Source organism: Acomys russatus, chromosome 3 (genome assembly GCF_903995435.1).
Source record: "Acomys russatus chromosome 3, mAcoRus1.1, whole genome shotgun sequence".
Classification (NCBI taxonomy): domain Eukaryota; kingdom Metazoa; phylum Chordata; class Mammalia; order Rodentia; family Muridae; genus Acomys; species Acomys russatus.
In genome coordinates this window covers 46,231,274-46,249,170 of record NC_067139.1, presented here as the reverse complement: position 1 = coordinate 46,249,170, position 17,897 = coordinate 46,231,274, and the positions used below count along the sequence as shown (strand labels likewise).

Here is a 17,897-nt window from a genome sequence, read left to right as displayed (position 1 = left end):
TCTCAGGTGATACAGGGTTTGCATAATGCAGTGAGCAGAGCTAGAGGAAGGACTTTGGCACCATGTTGACCAGTTAAAAACTACCAAGAAAAGCCACTGCTGCTGATAACAAATTCCCGCCAAATGAGGCACATAAGCTTGCACACTTATTTTCTCACAGTGTGTGTGAGAAGCGGGTGGCTGAGCTCACGTGTTTCCTGGGACTGAACCAAGGTGTAAGCCACGGTGACTCCCTAGAGCTGGAGGGTTCTCTTCCAATCTCATCACCACAGAGCTCAGGGCCCAGTGGTTACACGACTGCAAGCTTGTTTTGTTTGGGTATTTTTTGTTGGTGGTGTTTTGTTTTTTTGGGTTTTGTTGTTGTTGTTTTGGTTTGGGTTTTGGGTTTTTTGTTTGGTTTGGTTTGGTTTGGTTTGGTTTGGGTTTTGGTTTTTAGTTTTTCGAGACAGGATCTCTCTGTGTTAGCCTTGGCTGTCCTGGACTCGCTTTGTAGACCAGGTTAGCCACGAACTCACAGTGATCCACCTGCCTCTGCCTCCCAAGTACTGAGATTAAAGGTGTGTATCATCGCCCGGCTGCAATCTTGTTTCTGACTGGTTATTAGCCAAGGGGTACTTTCATTCATAGTCTCTCTGAATCAGGTAACCTCCTTCTTCAAAGCCAGAAAAAGAATCCTCTATTTTGGCTCTAAGTCTTGAGAGGGACTGTCCCACCACTTTTGTACTACAATACAGTCCCATCGAGGGAGTAGCTTTCCTATCAATTGGAAAGTCCCCCATCAGTTTCATGAAGAGGGTGAGCATCTTGGAGACCACATTAGGATCCTGCCTACCATAGTTCAATGACCTAGTGGGAGTACCAATGCCTCTTGTCGGATGATGTCTTACAGCGCAATAAAACCACTGTAAATAAAATTTTTTAAAAAATAGCCTGACTTGCTGCCACATACCTGGTGGCATGGCTCTCCCAAGGCTGAAGCAGAAGGATCACAAGTTCAAGACTGACCTGGGCCACATGATGAAACCCTGTCCCAGTGTGGTTTCTGTTGCTGTGATACAACACTGCCCCAAACCAAATGGTTCATTAGCTTACAAATCACAGCCTGTTGGTTCTCGAGGTGGGACACCAAGGCAGGAAGCTGGAGGTAGGACCTGAAGCAGACGCCATGGAGGAATGCCTCCTGTTGGCTTGCTCTTCTCCTGTTTTTGTTTGTTTGTTTTGTTTTGTTTTTGTTTGTTTGTGTGTTTGCTTGCCTGCTTGGTTTTGAGACAGTTTGTCTCTATAACAGCCCTGCCCATCCTGGAACTAGCTCTTTAGACCTCGAACTCACAAAGTTCTATTTACCTCTGCTTGGGATTAAAGGCATGTGTTACCACACCCCGCCCAGCTACCTTCCTTGATATAACTCAGGAACACCTGGTGGCACTGCCCAAGGTCAGCTGGGCCCTATAACATCAATCAGTAATCAAGAAAATATCTCCCACAGACTTGCCTACAGGCCAATCTTACTGAGGCACTTCCTCAGTTTACCTCCCTCTTCGTGGATGGTCCTAGTTCATGTCAACGTTTTGTCTCACAAAAATCAAAGGAGTAGGGGAAAAGCAAAAGAAAATACTGTAAGGCACAGAAGCATTGAATGCACTTTAGTAACACAGCATACTGTTTCTCTTGTGCCCCGCTAGCCGCCAGTGTCCTCGGGTACCCAGCCTGTTCAGTGAGAGCACAAAACACATCAGTAGTCAAGGAAAAGACCACAATTCCAAGTTCAAAGCCAGAAGTAAGGTTTGCACTGAATGCTGGTTGCTTTCCTATCATAGGCAGGATATCACAAATCAAACAACCCTAAAGCAGGGGCCTATGCAGACTAATGGGTAGGGGCAATAGATGTCTGCCAGCTTAGCTGGGCTCCCCTGCTGTTTATATTTGCATAAGACAGACAGAGTCGCCACTGCCTCGGCTTCCTTGTGTGTAACATGGAAAAATAACTGCATCTATTCCTAAATTGAGAGGACGAAAAGAAATTAATATACATAAAGTAGTTAGAGCAGTGCTAGATACCTAATACCCACTTAATAAATGTAAGCTATTATTGTTATCTGGTCACCCAGCAATGCGATAGAGAGGGAACATCTGTTATTTTCTAGCTGCTCAGCTTCCCCTTCTAGAAATTCCATCCCAGTTTTCCTTTGTGCAAAACCCCCCAGATGGCTGAAGCGAGTCCATGCCTTCCCTCACCACCACTACCCCCACCGTGAGTACAGGCCGGTGCCTAACCTTAGCCACAGGAGCACTTCATCCTTCTGGCCTGACTGCCTACGTTTCCAGTTAGCTGGTCCAATTATGCTCAGAATTCTTGTTGGGACCCAGGTGTGGCACATACCTCTAACCCTAGTATCTGCGAGACAGCAGAAGTATAACAACTTCCAGGCTATCCTTCACCATGTAGCAAGTTTGAGGCCAGCCTGAACTACATGATGCCCTATATTGAAAAAGAAAAAGAAAAGAAAAACGCCTTCTTGGGGCTGGTAAGGTAGCTCAGACGGTAAGGTGCTTGCCACACATGTATGAAGACCTGCAATCAACCGCCAACACCCATTTAAAAAGCCAGACAAGGGGAGATGGATGACTTGGTGATTAACAGCCCAGAGTATTCTTCCAGAGAACCTGGGTTTGATTCTCAGCACTCACATGGCAGCTCAAAACTACTTGTAGCTGCAATCCCAGGAGATCCAATATCCTCTTCTGGCCCCATGGGCTCTAAGTATGCATATGGTACACAGACAAACATTCAAGCAAAACATAATATACACCCAAGAAGAAAAAAGGGGAAAAAACCAGCCACGATAGCACAATACTTTTAATCCTAGAGCTGGAGAAGTGGAAACATGGAGCTCAGAGGCTCCCTAGACAAAGTAACGAACCCAGGTCCCATTGAGAATCTGCTTCCGAAAGCAGGTGGATGGTTTTGGGGAACTAAAACCCAATGTTGGCCTCCGGGTGCTATACCTGTGCACATAAGCCCGTGCACACATCCAACTTCCTCTTAGGTTTGCCAAACTGGATGAACTTAAACTTTGAGCTGCAGGACAGACCTCAGGTAGGATGGAGTTGCCTAATAACAAAGCTGATATACAAAGGGCAGCAGAAAAAAGAGCTGGGGACCAAGGGACAACTGACTCCTCTGAGTCCTTGAGTTAAGTTACACCTGGAAGCCATACACAATCTGGACTTCTCAATTGCCGGAGCTGATCAAGTTCTCTATGTATGGCTCTCACACAGTTTGCTTGGGTTTTTTAATTATTATTATTTATTCATTCATTATTTATGTTTGTGTGAATTTATATGCTTGTATGTGCACCACATGCATGCAGGTGTCCATGGAGACCAGAAGAGTGTTAGATCCCCTGTAACTAGACTTATAAACCAATGGTTGTGAGCCATCTGCCGTGGGTGCTGGGAACGGAGCCCAGGTCCTGTGCAAGAACTGCAAGAGCTCCTAACCATTTCTCTAGCCACCTAGTTGGATTTTTATGTATGAAATGAAATAAAATAAAATCAAGGGATCATATACACATTTTACATACGTTGTTGGAATAAGTGATTTCATTTCAGTCACTGAGATATAAGCAATCGCCTCAAGCTTCTAACACCAGATCATCATCGTGAACAGAAGACCACTCGTAAGTTCAGTAGCTTGAGACAGCATCCATCTTATTTGTTGTTGATGCTGCCGACCAGCGGTCTGGGCTGGTCATAGCTGGGCAGTTCTTCTGGCCTAGTCTGAGGCGACTTCTGTAGCTTCAGTGTTAGGGTGCAGGGCCAGCTCTACTCACCTGCTTAGCAAGTGGGTGCCCAGCCATGCTCAACTATTTGCTCCACAGCAGTCTGTCTTAGACTTACTCACAGAAAGATGACTGGGTAATGAGAGAGCGAGCGAGTGACAGCCACAAGGCATTCTGAGACCTTGAGTAAGCCTTCTAAGCAGTTGGACAAGTGACTCAAGTGCACGTTGTTGATCAAAGCCAGTCCCATTGCCAGGCCAGGTCCACACAGATGTGGAGGAGACTACAGTCCTGATGGAAGGTGTCAAGGATGCATCTCTAAGGATGGGACCTGAAGGTAAGGATGGGAAGAGGTGATGGGGCCCTCTTCCCAAAGAATCTACTTCATCTACTGTAAAGCTACTTAGTGCCTGGTACAGGTTGGATTGTTGGATATATGATGAAAAAGGCATGATACACCTGGAATCCTTGGTGCTGCAGAATCCAACCTTATTTGCAGATGGGATCTTTACAGAGAAAATCAACCCAAAATGAGGACATACTTACACTGGGCCCTGAGCCAATATGACAGGGTGCCCTTATAAAAGAAGTAAATGTGGAACAGAGACAAAAACGCACACAGGAAAAGCAGTGAGAAGGAATACAGCTGTGTGGGTAGCATGGTTAGCAAAGGCCAATGGTCAGGGCATTGTGGGCAAAGAAGCCTTGCACAGGTTTGAGAGAGAGCGAAGCTCTTCTCCCACTGTGCTCTTGGACTCTCCCTGCAGAACTCTGAGAGATGTGTTCCTATCGCTGTCAGCCATCCAGTGTGGATCCAGTCCCAGGGAACTAACATGGAGTCCGTTAGCCATCCTTCCTCACCAGGCATGCCTAACCTGTGACCCCTGGCATACTTGTGCATCAGGACAGCTGGGAATGTCACCAAAGACAAAATTGCACACTCGAAACATTATATGACATTTTGTTTCCTTTTTCAAACTTGACTGAGTGCTGGGCGTGGTGGCACACACCTTTAATCCCAGCACTTGGGAGGCAGAGGCTGGCGGATTGCTGTGAGTTCGAGGCCAGCCAGGTCTGAAAAGTGAGTCCAGGACAGCCAAGGCTACACAAAGAAATCCTGTCTTGGAAAACCAAAACCAAAACAACCAAAGAAACTTGACTGCATGCCTTTAATCCCAGCACTCAGGAAGCAGAGGCAGGCAGATCTCTGTGAGTTTGAGGCCAGCCTGGTCTACAATGAGAGTCCAGGACAGCCAGGGCTCTGTTACACAGAGAAACCCTGTCTCTAAAAAACAAAACAAAACAAAACAACAACAACAACAACAAATACCCTGACTTTGTGATCACAGTGTCAAAAGGCTAGACAAGCTGTGTTCTTTCCATGCTTTTATCCCCATAAATGAATGATTGTGACACAACAAATCCAACTACATGCATCCTAACCTTAAGTGTGGGAGCAATGCATACTTTAGTACAGAAGAAATTAAGAGTTAGACAGGGTGGTGTGCTAGTTAGAGGTCTCTAGAAAAAAGAGACAATGCTATGAATATATGTTGAAAGAAGATTTGGAAGGTGGGCATGGTGGCACACATCTATAATCCAAGCACTCTGGAGGCAGAGGCTGGCGGATCTCTGTGAGTTCGAGGCCAGTCTGGTCTACAAAGCGAGTCCAGGACAGTCAAGGCTACACAGAGAAACCTGTCTCAAAAAACCAACCAACCAACCAACCAACCAAACAAACAAACAAATAAACCAATAAAATAAATAAATAAGTCTTTTCCAGCGTGGTGGTGCATGTCTTTAATCCTAGTACTAGGGAAGCAGAAGCAAACAGATTGTTGTGAGTTGGAGGCCAGCATGGTCTACAAAGCAAGTCTAGGAAAGCCAAAGTTTTTACACAGAGAAATTCTGTCTCAAAACAAAACACAACAACAACAACAACAACAACAACAACAACAAAACTTATTTAAGTTAGTCTCAAGCCAGGAGTTCTGTGGGCTGTTGGCAGCACCCGGTCACGTGCTGTGGAGCTGGCAGTCAAGATGAGTGATAACCCGTACTTATCTGAAGCATAGAAGTTTGACAAGTCAAAATTTGACAAAGCCAAAAAAAAAAAAAAAAAAAAAAAAAAGTAATACAGGAGGGAAAACAGAAGCAAAAACCTTATCCTTCAAAGGCAGCAGGAGAAACAATGTGTCCTCATTCCATAGACTAGGCTGGCCTTGAACTCAGGGATCCACCTGCCTCTCTCTCCCGAGTGCTGGGATTGGAGGCGTGCGCTACTTGTTTTTAACGTCCTCACGGACCTTACCACTGATAATCTTTGTGTCTGCAATCCTTGTGCCCCACCAGAAAAGCCAGTGTTAACCCAGAGTAGGTGGTTCCATGACTTTGCCACATTCTGGAATTGCGTGCCTCTGCAACTTCTTAAAGTTTATTTGAATTTTTACTGTAGCCATAAAAACTAAGTATAGTTATTATCTTAAAAATAAATTTAAATTAAAAACTGCACTATAATGTTTATATGGTCACCTCAGGACAGAAAAAAATAACAGTCACCTTTATTTTCTCTTTTAGATGGCTTAGATTTTTAAGCTTTTCTACCATGAAAAACATTTTTTAAAAATTTTTCTATGTGCGACGTGCGTTCGTGAGTGTGTGTGTGTGTGTGTGTGTGTGTGTATACAGTTGGGTACAGGTGCCTATGGAGGCAAGAAGAGGGTGTTGGTCTATAATGGGAGTATACTTTGGGCCACCAGAAGGTGGAATAATGACACAGAGACCTACTGTTACTTATAGCCTAGGCCTTAGCTGGCCACCTTCCAACTAGATCTTTTAACTTAAATAACCAGTTCATTCTAGCCCACTTGCCAAGTGGCCTGTACCTCTCCGCAGTCCTGGTAAGTCTGACTTACTCCATGTCTGACTGGCAAATCCTATGCCTATTCATTCTTCTCACAGTTCCTGTCTCGGCAGGAAGTCCCGCCCTTCTGCTCCTGCCTAGGCATAGGCTGTCAGCTCTTTATTAAGCCAACCAGAAGGTGAGGGAAGTGTGCTTGCCAAACACTGAGACAGGTGATGCTTCATAAAAATAACAATACCAAAATCTCTGCCCATACAGGAATCAGCATTTGAATAATACAAAGACAACACAGTATACCAGTGACCATCCCAGCATTGCTCTCCTTGAGCTGTACTTACAGGCAGCTGTGAGCCACCTGCCATGGGAGCTGGGAGCTGCAGGAGCCACTCTCGCTCCTATCATGAAAATTTTAAACTAAAACAGTCACTTTAAAAACCGTTTTAGATGTCGAAAAACAAAACAAACAAAAACAAAAAGAAAGAAAGAAAGAAAAGAAAAGAAAAAAAAAAGAAGAAGAAGAAATGTTTTAGTGTCCTGTTGCCTTGATGAAGTGTCGTGAAACTGGCTTGAACAGAGAAAATGTAGCCAGAAAGTCAACAACAGCTTCCTTCTCATGCTTATGTGACACTAGGAGGCTCATTGCTCAGCCAGCCCTCATTAGAGGATTTTCAAGGCCCGAAGAACATATTCCTTCCAGCACAGCAAAGGGGAGGGTGTCAGAAAGACTAAGAGTTCATTTTAGAGAATGAAGGCATTTTAAGAAAAATGACCAGAAACATGACAATCTGTCTCTGGAAAGGTTACTGGTCCCCTACCTAGTACAAACAATATCCAAGTTGCCTGGCTTCATTTAAAGTCATGTGACCAGTTACTGTAACCTTAGCCATTGTTATACTGTCTAATTGTCATCTACAAGTATACTTATGGCAATACTCCATAAAAGGACACATAGCACTGGCCAGCAAGATGGCCCGGTGTCCACTGCAGAGCCTGAACATTTTGAGTTCAACCACTGAGATCGACATAGTGAAAGGAGAGAGAACCAACTTTCACGAGTCCTATGACCTCCACACATGTGCAGTGGTATGCATGCACAAACACACACACATGCACACATACAGATAATTAAATGTAATTTAAAACCAAATGTTAAAGGACACTCATGACTTGGTGTGGCAGACAGTGTGCACTGTCTGTGTGGCTCCTCATACTCTTTTCTTTGCAGAGACAATACTGGTTTATTGTGTAGAACTACTGGGTACAGTGTGTGCCAGGCCTGCTCACTTCATGTATGTGATTTCCCATCCTCCTTTGCAATTAGGGATAGTCACATGATTTCTTTCTGATCAATAGGACTGAAGCCAATTCAGGGTCACAGAGACTGAGCATTTGGGTGATGCTTATTTTTAAAATGGGGCCATCTATTTGCCTTCTCAGGGAAGAGCACTATAGCAGCTAAAAGGCAATCTAAAGCACTGAAGATGGTCTGGTGGGAGCAGTGCCTGCTGTCAAGCCTGGCATCTTCCACTGGGATCCCTAGAAGCCAGGTAATGCCCAATGCGGTAGCACGCATCTCTAATTCCAGTGCTCTTTCTGGAAGATGGAGGCAAATCAGGGAACATAGCTAGAGTGGAGGAAGTAGATGGGGACAAAGAGTCGATAAGTTGGTCATGATCTGACCACTTCAGAAGCTGTGTGATGGGTGCCTGGCGTTCATTGCATTTTTATTTATTTATTTATTTTTTCATATTTATTGCTGTCCTGGAGAATAGAACCCAGGATTCAGCACATGCTGGGTTACCACTCTACTGTAGAGTTAAGTCCTAGTTTGTTTGTTTGTTTTTATGGTGCCTCGGATTCAACGCAGTCCTGGAGCTGTGGCAGCACTCTTTTTTTTTTTTTTTTTTCTAGTGTGAAACATTTATTGTGGGGGAAGGGGGAAGACACACACACACACACACACACACAGACACAGAGGCAGAGCGGGGGAGGGGAGCTGTGGCAGCACTCTCGCTACCAAGAGGCTTAAAAGCCTCAAGTTGAGAGTAGTAGAACAGGTATGAAAACAAAAACAAAACCACAAACAAACAAGTTTGGGTCTTGGATGATGTTCATCGAATGTGGAGGCTGCTTCAGGTAAGGACAACACTATCCGTTCACATTACTGTCAGGAGTCTTCTCTGCCACTCGTTGCAAAAAAAAAAAAAAAAAAAAAAAATATCTCTGATACAACTGTTCTGCAATAAATATGCCTCTGAAAACTGAGGTCTTCATTTTCCACCGTTATGTGCAACATTCAAATTTATCCATAACATTTGTAAATTGTAAAATTATTCCTGTTATGTAGAGAGTATTACCATACAGAACAACCAGGGTGGATGGAGTATTCAAAACACCACTTAGCTTTTCGAAGATTAAGGTACAAGGAGAAGTGCTGCTATGGGAAAAAGTCAGAACGGTGCTGTCCACAGTGGTGACACTAATGTTAACCATGGAGAAGACAGAGTGAAGCGCTTACTTAGCAACCACAAGGCCCTGGGCTCAATCTAGTAGCACAGAGAGAAAAGAAATCCTTCAAAAAGTTCAGCTTTAGTTTGCCCTAGCTGGCTTCCAGGGCCTCTGCAGGTTCCAGCAGCTTACCTGCTTAATCACTCGCACATTATACTTGGAAGCATAAGTCAGATTATTCCTGTGGTCATGGTACAGTTTCACCCCGATTTACCATTGCAGGGAGCCAAGCGAAGGATCCCTGAGATGTCTCTATAGTCTTTCTTTTTCTAATAGTAGTTTTGCTGAGATATAATTTATATATCATGAACTTTACGGTACAGTTCATGAGCTTTCAGTATAACAACAAGGTTGTACTATCACCATCCCTACTCTTTTTAGTAAAGAAATGTGTTATTGGGGATGGGTAGATGGCTCTGTAGATCTTCTACATATGCTAGATTCAATTCCCAGCACATACATGGAGATTCAAAACCATCTGTAACTCCAGTTTCAGGGTATTTGATGCCCTTTTCTGGCCTCCTTGTGATGCAGCCAGGCATGGTTGCTGAAACTTTTACTTCCAGCACTTGGGAGGCAGAGGCAGGTGGATCTCTGTGAGTTGGAGGCTAGCCTGGTCTACAAAGCGAGTCCAGGACAGCCAGGATTACACAGGGAAACCCTATCTCAAAAAACAAAAAAACAAAACAAAACAAAACAAAACAAAAAACCCAAACACTAACTGGCTGGGTGTGATGGCTCACATCTGTAATCCCAGCACTCACTCAGGAAGCAAAGGAGGTGGATCTCTGTGAGTTTGAGGCCAGCTTGGTCTACAAAGTGAGTCTATGATAGCCAAGGCTATACAGAGAAATTCTGTCTTGGAAAAAAAACACAAACAAAAACAAAATCAACAAAAAAGAAACACCTCTCCAGCCGGGCGTGGTGGCGCACGCCTTTAATCCCAGCACTCGGGAGGCAGAGGCAGGCGGATCGCTGTGAGTTCGAGGCCAGCCTGGTCTACAAAGTGGGTCCAGGATGGCCAAGGCTACACAGAGAGACCCTGTCTCGCAAAAAAAAAAAAAAAAAAAAAAAAAGAAACACCTCTCCCTCCTCCCTTAAGCTGCTTCTTTTCAGGCATGTGGTTGCAGCAGTGAGAGACTGTAGCTAATACAGTCTTTCGTATAAGCTTCTCTGATCACAACATTCAGAAGTTGCTGAACTTTCTTTCTCTTTGTCACTCCACTTTATATCTACAGTCACTGAAGAATCCCAATTCAAACTGCCTTTAATAAAGGGATGATGATATCGTCAACAAGACATCAATAAATTAAGACCTTCAATATATAACAAAAACAATGCACCATTATCTGATATACTTTACACACAACCCTAGGCTGGCTCAATATTTTAAATCAGTCAATATATCCTATTATATTCAAAGCCTACAGAAAACCACAGAACCATGTCACCACATGACCATGTCAACTAAGACATTAAAAGCATGTGGCACAATTCAATATTCATTTATAATTAACCAAAAGAGGTGGAGTATAATGGTACACACCCTTAATCTCAGCACTTAAGAGGCAGAAGCAAGATCTCTGTGAGTTTGAAGCAAGCTTTGTTTTCATAATGAGTTCCCGGACAATCAGGGTTACAGAGTGAGACCCTATCTTGAAAACAAACAAACAAAAGAAGACAGAGTGAAAAAAAGTCACTCAGCCAATTAGGAATAGAAAAGTTGTCTTAATATTTTAAAAACTAAAAATTAAGTTTTAATGCTCTTTTGGTTTGGTTTGGTTTTCTGTTTGTTTGTAGACAGAGTTTCTCTGTGTCATAGCACTGGCTTTCCTGGAACTCTCTTTGTACACCAGACTGGCCTCAAAGTCACAAAGATTCACCTGCCCCTGCATCCCCAGTACTAGGATTAAAGGGCTGTGCCACCACACCAGGTTATTTTAATGTTCTTTGTTTGTTTGTTTTGGGTTTTCTTTTGTTGCTGTTTTGGGTTTTGTTTTGTTTTCTCTCTCTTTTTGGTTTTTTGAGACACAGGGTTTCTCTGTGTAGCTTTGGCTATCCTGGACACAATTTGTAGACCTATAATCTTAGTACTTAGGAAGCTACAGCAGGAGAATTGACACTAGTTAGGGCTAGCCTGGCCTACAAGCTGAGTTCCAGGGCCAGACTGGGCTACAAAGATCCTGCTCAAATAATGATCATCCTACAGCCTACCACCTTTGATCTTACCCTAAATTCACTCAAATACCATAAACCTAAATGTAAAACAAAACTCTGTAAAGCACACTCAGTGCTCAGGGGAGAAAGTGTGCATGAATTGGCAAATTCTCTAATAAGATGTCAAGAGCAAAATTCACTACAGGAAAACCCTACTAAGGAGGGGACTCATTCTAAACAGTTTTACAGTGAGAGAGATATTGCCAAGAGAATGAAAAGGCAGACTATAGATTTACTTATTATTATTGTTGTTCTTTTGTTTTCTTTCTGGTTTTTGAGGCAGGGTTTCTCTGTGTAGCCCTGGCTGTCCTGGAACTCACTCTGTAGACCAGGCTGACCTGGAACTCAGCCATCTCCCTGCTTCTGCCTTCCAAGTGCTGGGACTAAAGGTGTGCGCCGCCAGGCCCAGCTTTCATTTTTACCTGTATTTTTAATGTATTTATGTGCACACAAGAGAAATCCTGTAGACATTGGTCCTGTCCTTCCATCATGTGGCTCCAGGATTATCAGGCTTGGTGCCAAGTACTGGTTCCTGCTGTGCCAGCCTCATCACACCAGGCCACAGACTTAAATAAAATATCTGAAAACTACATGTTGCTTTTACATGTAGTAAACATGTAAACATGTTGAGAAACACAAATCTCAAATGTTCTCATTTACCAATAAAGACTCAGGAGCAAGTGGGGGGGGGTAAAATCCTAGCAGCTAGGAGAGGGCAGAGAAAGGGCCCAGCTGATCTTTCCCCTCAGCCCAATGTCCCAGGAGTTCTTCCATGAGATTCTCAATCAACCTGTAAACTCAATGCTTCTCCCTTTTACTTCCTGTGCTTCTCCCTATCCGTCCTCCTGACTTCCTCTTTCTCTCTATGTTTTTTTTTCCCTGTGTTACTTCCTGCCACCTGGGTGCTTGTTCCACCTCTTGATCTAGGGTAAACTTAATTTAATCCTGTCTACAATACTGAAGTAGAAAGCTCTTGGATTAAGGCTGTGTGCTAGGGCTTAGCCACACCACAACTAAAAAACAGGCCTTCCCAGTAAACAACACAGTGTGATTAAATATTCTGCAACAAGTACATATTCATCAAAGAATTTGTATGTAGAATTTTGTTTTTCTTTTTTAATTACCACGACTCAGGGCTGGGAATGTGGAGTGTGCCTCCCTGCCCACCCCCCGCAGCACTGCTAATGGATAAAGAAACAAATACTTCTCAAGACTTAGCAGTAAAATTAAAAAGAAATACACACACACACACACACACACACACACACACACACACACACGCGTGCATATATATATAAGTGACAAATAAGTACACAAAAAGCTGTTTGCTATCATAATTCATCCTAGAAATTCAAGCTCATAGGCCAGTGACATGACTTGGTCCCGTTGTCCTCTGACCTCACAAGAGCACCATGACTTCACACACACATGCTCACAGACACCCGCATAAACATGTACATAGACATGCACACATATACATAAATAATAAATGAAAATTTAAAACTAAAACTTTTTGAACAACACGCCACCCCCCCCCAAAAAAACAACCTCACAAAAATACCTCACCATTATAACAAAGCCTGTCCAAATCCACTTGGGTTGAGAGTGTGACTTCTCCACAGAGAAAAAGCCAGTTTCTATCCCCTTGCTAGAGTAAAGCACAGTGTGTTGGAAACTCCAGGTGACTCCAGTTTACCCTCGGCATCTCCTTAATCCTGGGCTATGCTGTGCTTCCTTGACTATGTGACACCTGACCAGCACCTGTAAATTCTTTAGAGCCAACAATTTCGCCTTACATTCTTTCTCCCCTGCTTTCCCTTTTTGCTCGTTGCACCATGCACATTTATTCTGCATGTAATGGTAGTAGCTCAGGGGTATTATAGCTTGCATGACAGCGTGAGTGATAACTAAGGGTTGGGAATACATTTACCGACTGTACATTTGCATAAGCATCAGATAGTCTCCGAAAACACCCTTCTTCCTGATTTTTCTTCCACCATATTCCTGTTCATCTTGCCTCTCTCTGCTGTGGGTTTGACATGTGTGGCTCAGTCTTCTACCGACGGCAAATCAATCATTGCTTCACCATCCATCACGTCAGAGTCCTTGGTAATGAAGGTGTCTTTCTTCCCACATTAGCAATTTAGGTAGGCGAAAGAGCCATAGAGATGTATGACAGAAGACCAGAGAATTGGATTAAACAAGGTTAAACAAGATTCCATTTTCTGGGACCCGCTTTGTTGCAGCAATTTTCTTGATTCTCAGAATGAAGGGCCTGATTGTTTGGGAGTTCTTTTCTTCAAACTCTCAGAAGAAAATTGTCTTGAAATCATTTTTCCTCTGTTATTGGAATAGCACAGAGCTAGGAATAGATGCCTGCATACAATGGATTATTTATTTATTTATTTATTTATTTTGGTTTTTCAAGACAGGGTTTGTCTGTGTATCCCTGGCTGTCCTGGGCTGTAGACCAGGCTAGCTTTGAACTCTTGGGATTCACCTGCCTCTGCCTCTCCAATGCTGGAATTAAAGGCATGTACCACCACAGCCAGCTTGACTTATTATTTTAAAGTTATTAAAGGAAATATCTTATCACCTAAAATCCTCAAATGCAAAACCCATGGGGTCCAGGTTAATTGTTCTAAAGACTCAATGATAAGATACACTCATTGCTACCACCAGTAAAGCCCCAGGAAGATTCTAGCCTGGCCTCTCCATCTTCCCTTCACCTTCCACTCCTTGCTGGGTCCTAATGCTAGCTGTGCACACTCAGACTTAGTCAATTTCCATCCAAGTTCTCAGTGTTGCCCATTTCCCTGGCTCAGGTTTTTTGCCCTAGGGACACTTGGCATTTGGGTCAAAAAAGTCTTTTGTGTTTGTGGGGTGTTTGCACACAGGCACTCATGTGTGTGTGTGTGTGTGTGTACATGTTTGTGTTTGTGGGGGATGTGCATGTGTGTGTCTGTGTGTGTGCATTGTGCTTGCACATGTTTGTGTTTGTGAGGTGTGTGTACATGCACATGTTTGTGTTTGTGGGGGTGTGCGTGTGTGTGTGTGTGTGTGTGTGTGTGTGCAAATGGAGGTTAGAGGTTGATGTTGTGTATTTTCCTTGTTTGCTCTTCACTTTTAAAATTACATTTATTTATTTGTGTGTGGGGGAGGGGAGGAAGTCGGGGAACAACTCCCTTCCACCTTCCAGTTCCTGTCTTCCTCCCTTCCTCACTGAGCCCTTACTGTGTTCCAGGCCCCCCAGAAAACCATCATTTGGGTCCCAGAGACCAAGCTCAGGTAGCAGGTGGCTTTTCCCCCAAGTCATCCTTCAGGCCTGCCCCCGCCATGGCGGCCTCAGCAGGGTCTTTTGCGGAATCCAGGGTCTGCTTCCTAGGCTAGCCAGCCAGCTTCTTCCCGGGATCCTAGATGCTGGGATTCTATGTGGATTGCTAGATTCTCCTGGCTTGTGGGGATCCAAGCTCTGGTCCTCACAGTGTTGAGCCAATGCCACAGCTTGTATGCTTATTTTTGGCGTGGAGTTTTACTGTGCAATGCCTGATGGCCTGGATTCCTGATTCTCCTGCATCAGCCTCCCAAGTACGGAGATTACAAACACCTACTCTCAACACCTCCTCCTCTCCCACTCCCCCCTTCGTTATTTTGATATAAGTCCTTACGGTGAAGCCTTACATGGCATGGAAATCCCTTACATACGTACATAGGCCAGGCTAGCCTCAAGTTTGCACCCTTTCCCATGCCTCTGCATCCCAAATGCTGGGATTGCAGCTCTGCAGTGCACATATCATTCTGATGCCAGCTGACACTAGTGTTTAAAAGGCACCTCCGGAGGGGTTACGTGTAGCTCTACAGACACTCTCAGGTGTCATGCATCTCATTAGAGTCTGGGTGTGCATTTTGGTATTATAAAGTGACCTAAAGGTATGTCCCCGACTCTCCAGAGTGCTTCTGTACCTTTCAGTGGGTCCAGCCACTGTTTGGTGAGGGGGCCTGGCCTCCTTTTTGCCTAAGTGCTGGGCTCATGTGCTAACTTTGTAAGGCTTTGTGCTTAGACCTCGATCTGTGCCCTATTCTCAGTGTTTTTGAGGGACTTTTCCTTGGTGTAATTTCCAACAGGCCAAAGAGAGGTCTGATTTAAATCACACCTTCAACAGCAAGCCTGAGAGCCTGTAACACTGGCACTATTTCTCATCCTTAAAATCCTCTCCATCCCTCCATGTTTGGCCTCTTTTTTCCTCCTCTCACCCCACCTTCCTCTCTTTTTCTCTCCCCCGCCCCCATCAACCTCCATTGTGATCCAGACTTTGGAGAGATATGCAGATAAGGTTTCTGGCTTCACAGGTCTTAGCCCTCCCTAGGGGACCTGCAGGAGTCAGGACACAATGAGTCCTATTGTGCTACATCCAGGAAAGTTCTCAGGGGACCCAAACTGGCTGTGAGAAAGGTCTTTGTCATTGTGTGCACACCAAGGTGCTCATGTGTGTGGATTTCCTTCCCTGGGAGAGAGACTTTACATTTTCACCTGTAAATTCCTTCTTCAGCACAGGCCAGAATCATGTTTCATATATCAGGAGACACAGTAGTTGCTTGCTGAATCAACTGACAATGTCTTTTTTTCACTGTGTGTGTGTGTTCACACATAAAGAATCTACCTTAACCCATCTTCCACCTTATCCACTGGGGAAGGGACTGTCAATCACATCTACTGACCAGGCCTGCTCTGCCTTCTGAGGCTGGCAGGACACTCTAGCTGTCACACGTACCTGGTATTTGTGGCAGTTTCTTGTGACTGAACTGCACTCATAGCTTGTGCTTAACCACTGAGCCATCTCTCCATCCCTAACTGTTCTTTTTTAAGCCACTGACGTGGCAATGTTGTGTAATTTCTTCCTCTTGTAATTTGAATCAAAACCACATTTTCAACCACTTTACATAGCAGAAGGACATCTCTGTAGGGAAACAAATAAAACGTCTTTAATTTATTTGGTCCCTTAGAAGATGACAAGAACTTAAATTAAGAGTTAGACACTTGAATTGGGAACACTAGGAGGAAACAAGCATTAAACATAACTCAGATACCAAGTCTCTACTGACTAAAAAAGTACTCACAGCTTTTATGTTTATTATAACATAGATATAAGGCAATATGATAATAAGGTGCCAGACAACAGATATTAGATTATATGAGGTTTATTAAAGTGAGCTTAGGGAGAGAAGGAAAGGGGGCGGGGTACATCAGAAAAGGAGGGGCAGGGACAGAGACAGAGGAAGGGGGAGAGAGAGAGAGAGAGAGACACACACACACACACATACACACACACATCATGGATTTATGTCTTTTAAGTTGCTTGCAAAATGAAATCTTTCAGGACAGGTGCATGTAAGAATACTAATATACATACACATAATGACTGTGTTGCACAAGATGGAGTAGCTTGGGATTAGTCTATTGCCGGATCTCAACATCTGCAATTCCAGCCAGGATGATGATAAAGTCAAAGTTAATCTTGTCTCCCTAAAGAGTCTGGGCCAGCATGGGCTACATGAGACCTGTCTCAAACGAACAAACAAACAAACAAAACAAGCAGTGCCTGACTGGGCTTGCCAGTGGTATTTGGAAAGTTAGCAAAGCCCAGGGGAAATTTATCATTGCTGTTATTGGGAATCTGCTTCAGTCAGCCTACCTGTGATGTCATTGCCTACCTGCCATGGGGGTGTGCCTGGCCCAGGGCTGTATAAAAGGACAGACCTACCTGGGGGTGCCCTCTCTTGCTCTTCCTCTCCTCTTGCCCCCTTATCCCTTTTTTCTCTCTCTCTCTGTCTTTGTCCCTCTCTTTCTCTCTCTCTTTCTCTCTCTGGGGTACTCCTCCCTCCTTTCCTTCTCCCCCATGCTCATTTAATAAACCTCATACATTCTAGTATCTGGCATCTGGTGTCTTCTTATCATTTTCTTGTATTAAACATAAAAATGACCCACAGAGCCATCTGGCCTGCACAGAAGCAGCCTCTGGCTCCATTTTGAGGGTGGAAGATATTTTTGCACCTTGGAGGACATGAGAATGGAGTCATCTGCTTGGCACCACATATGGAAAACCGACTGATAACGACTTACTCATAAATGTGGAAAGGGGGCCACCCTACACACATAACAAGTAGGCGGGACTGTAGGAATACATAGCCTATTAAAATTGTCTCAGGAAAACCAAGGCGACGCACACTTTGAATCCCAGCACCTAGAAGGCAGAAGCAGGCAGCTCTGTGACTCTGAAGACTGAAGGCAAAGAACCCTCAACTGTCCTAGGGATTTCAGCTTGACTTGGTCCCCACTGTTAGAGCCTGCCGTCCATCAGTCAACCTGTTCATTTGCCTGGACCTGGTTCTTCCCTTTACCTCTATAGTCTCTGTGGTTCTGCCCTTCACTTCCACAGCTGGGCTCAGCACTGTAGCTCTTCTCAAACCTGTGATCCAGGCGCAGCCACTTCTGCGATGGACCTCCAGCTCGGCGATTGATCTCAATC

The 17,897-nt window shown here is 44.2% G+C and overlaps 1 protein-coding gene across 1 annotated transcript in view; it reads left to right on the top strand.

Moving 5' to 3' along the window:
- The first annotated feature begins 957 nt into the window (after nucleotides 1–957).
- LOC127187070 (prohibitin 1-like) overlaps nucleotides 958–17,897 on the top strand; it is a 64,008-nt gene continuing 47,068 nt past the window's right edge. The window contains 1 exon segment of the mRNA XM_051143316.1: nucleotides 958–1,144. Within this exon segment, the coding sequence (XP_050999273.1) occupies nucleotides 958–1,144 (187 nt within the window).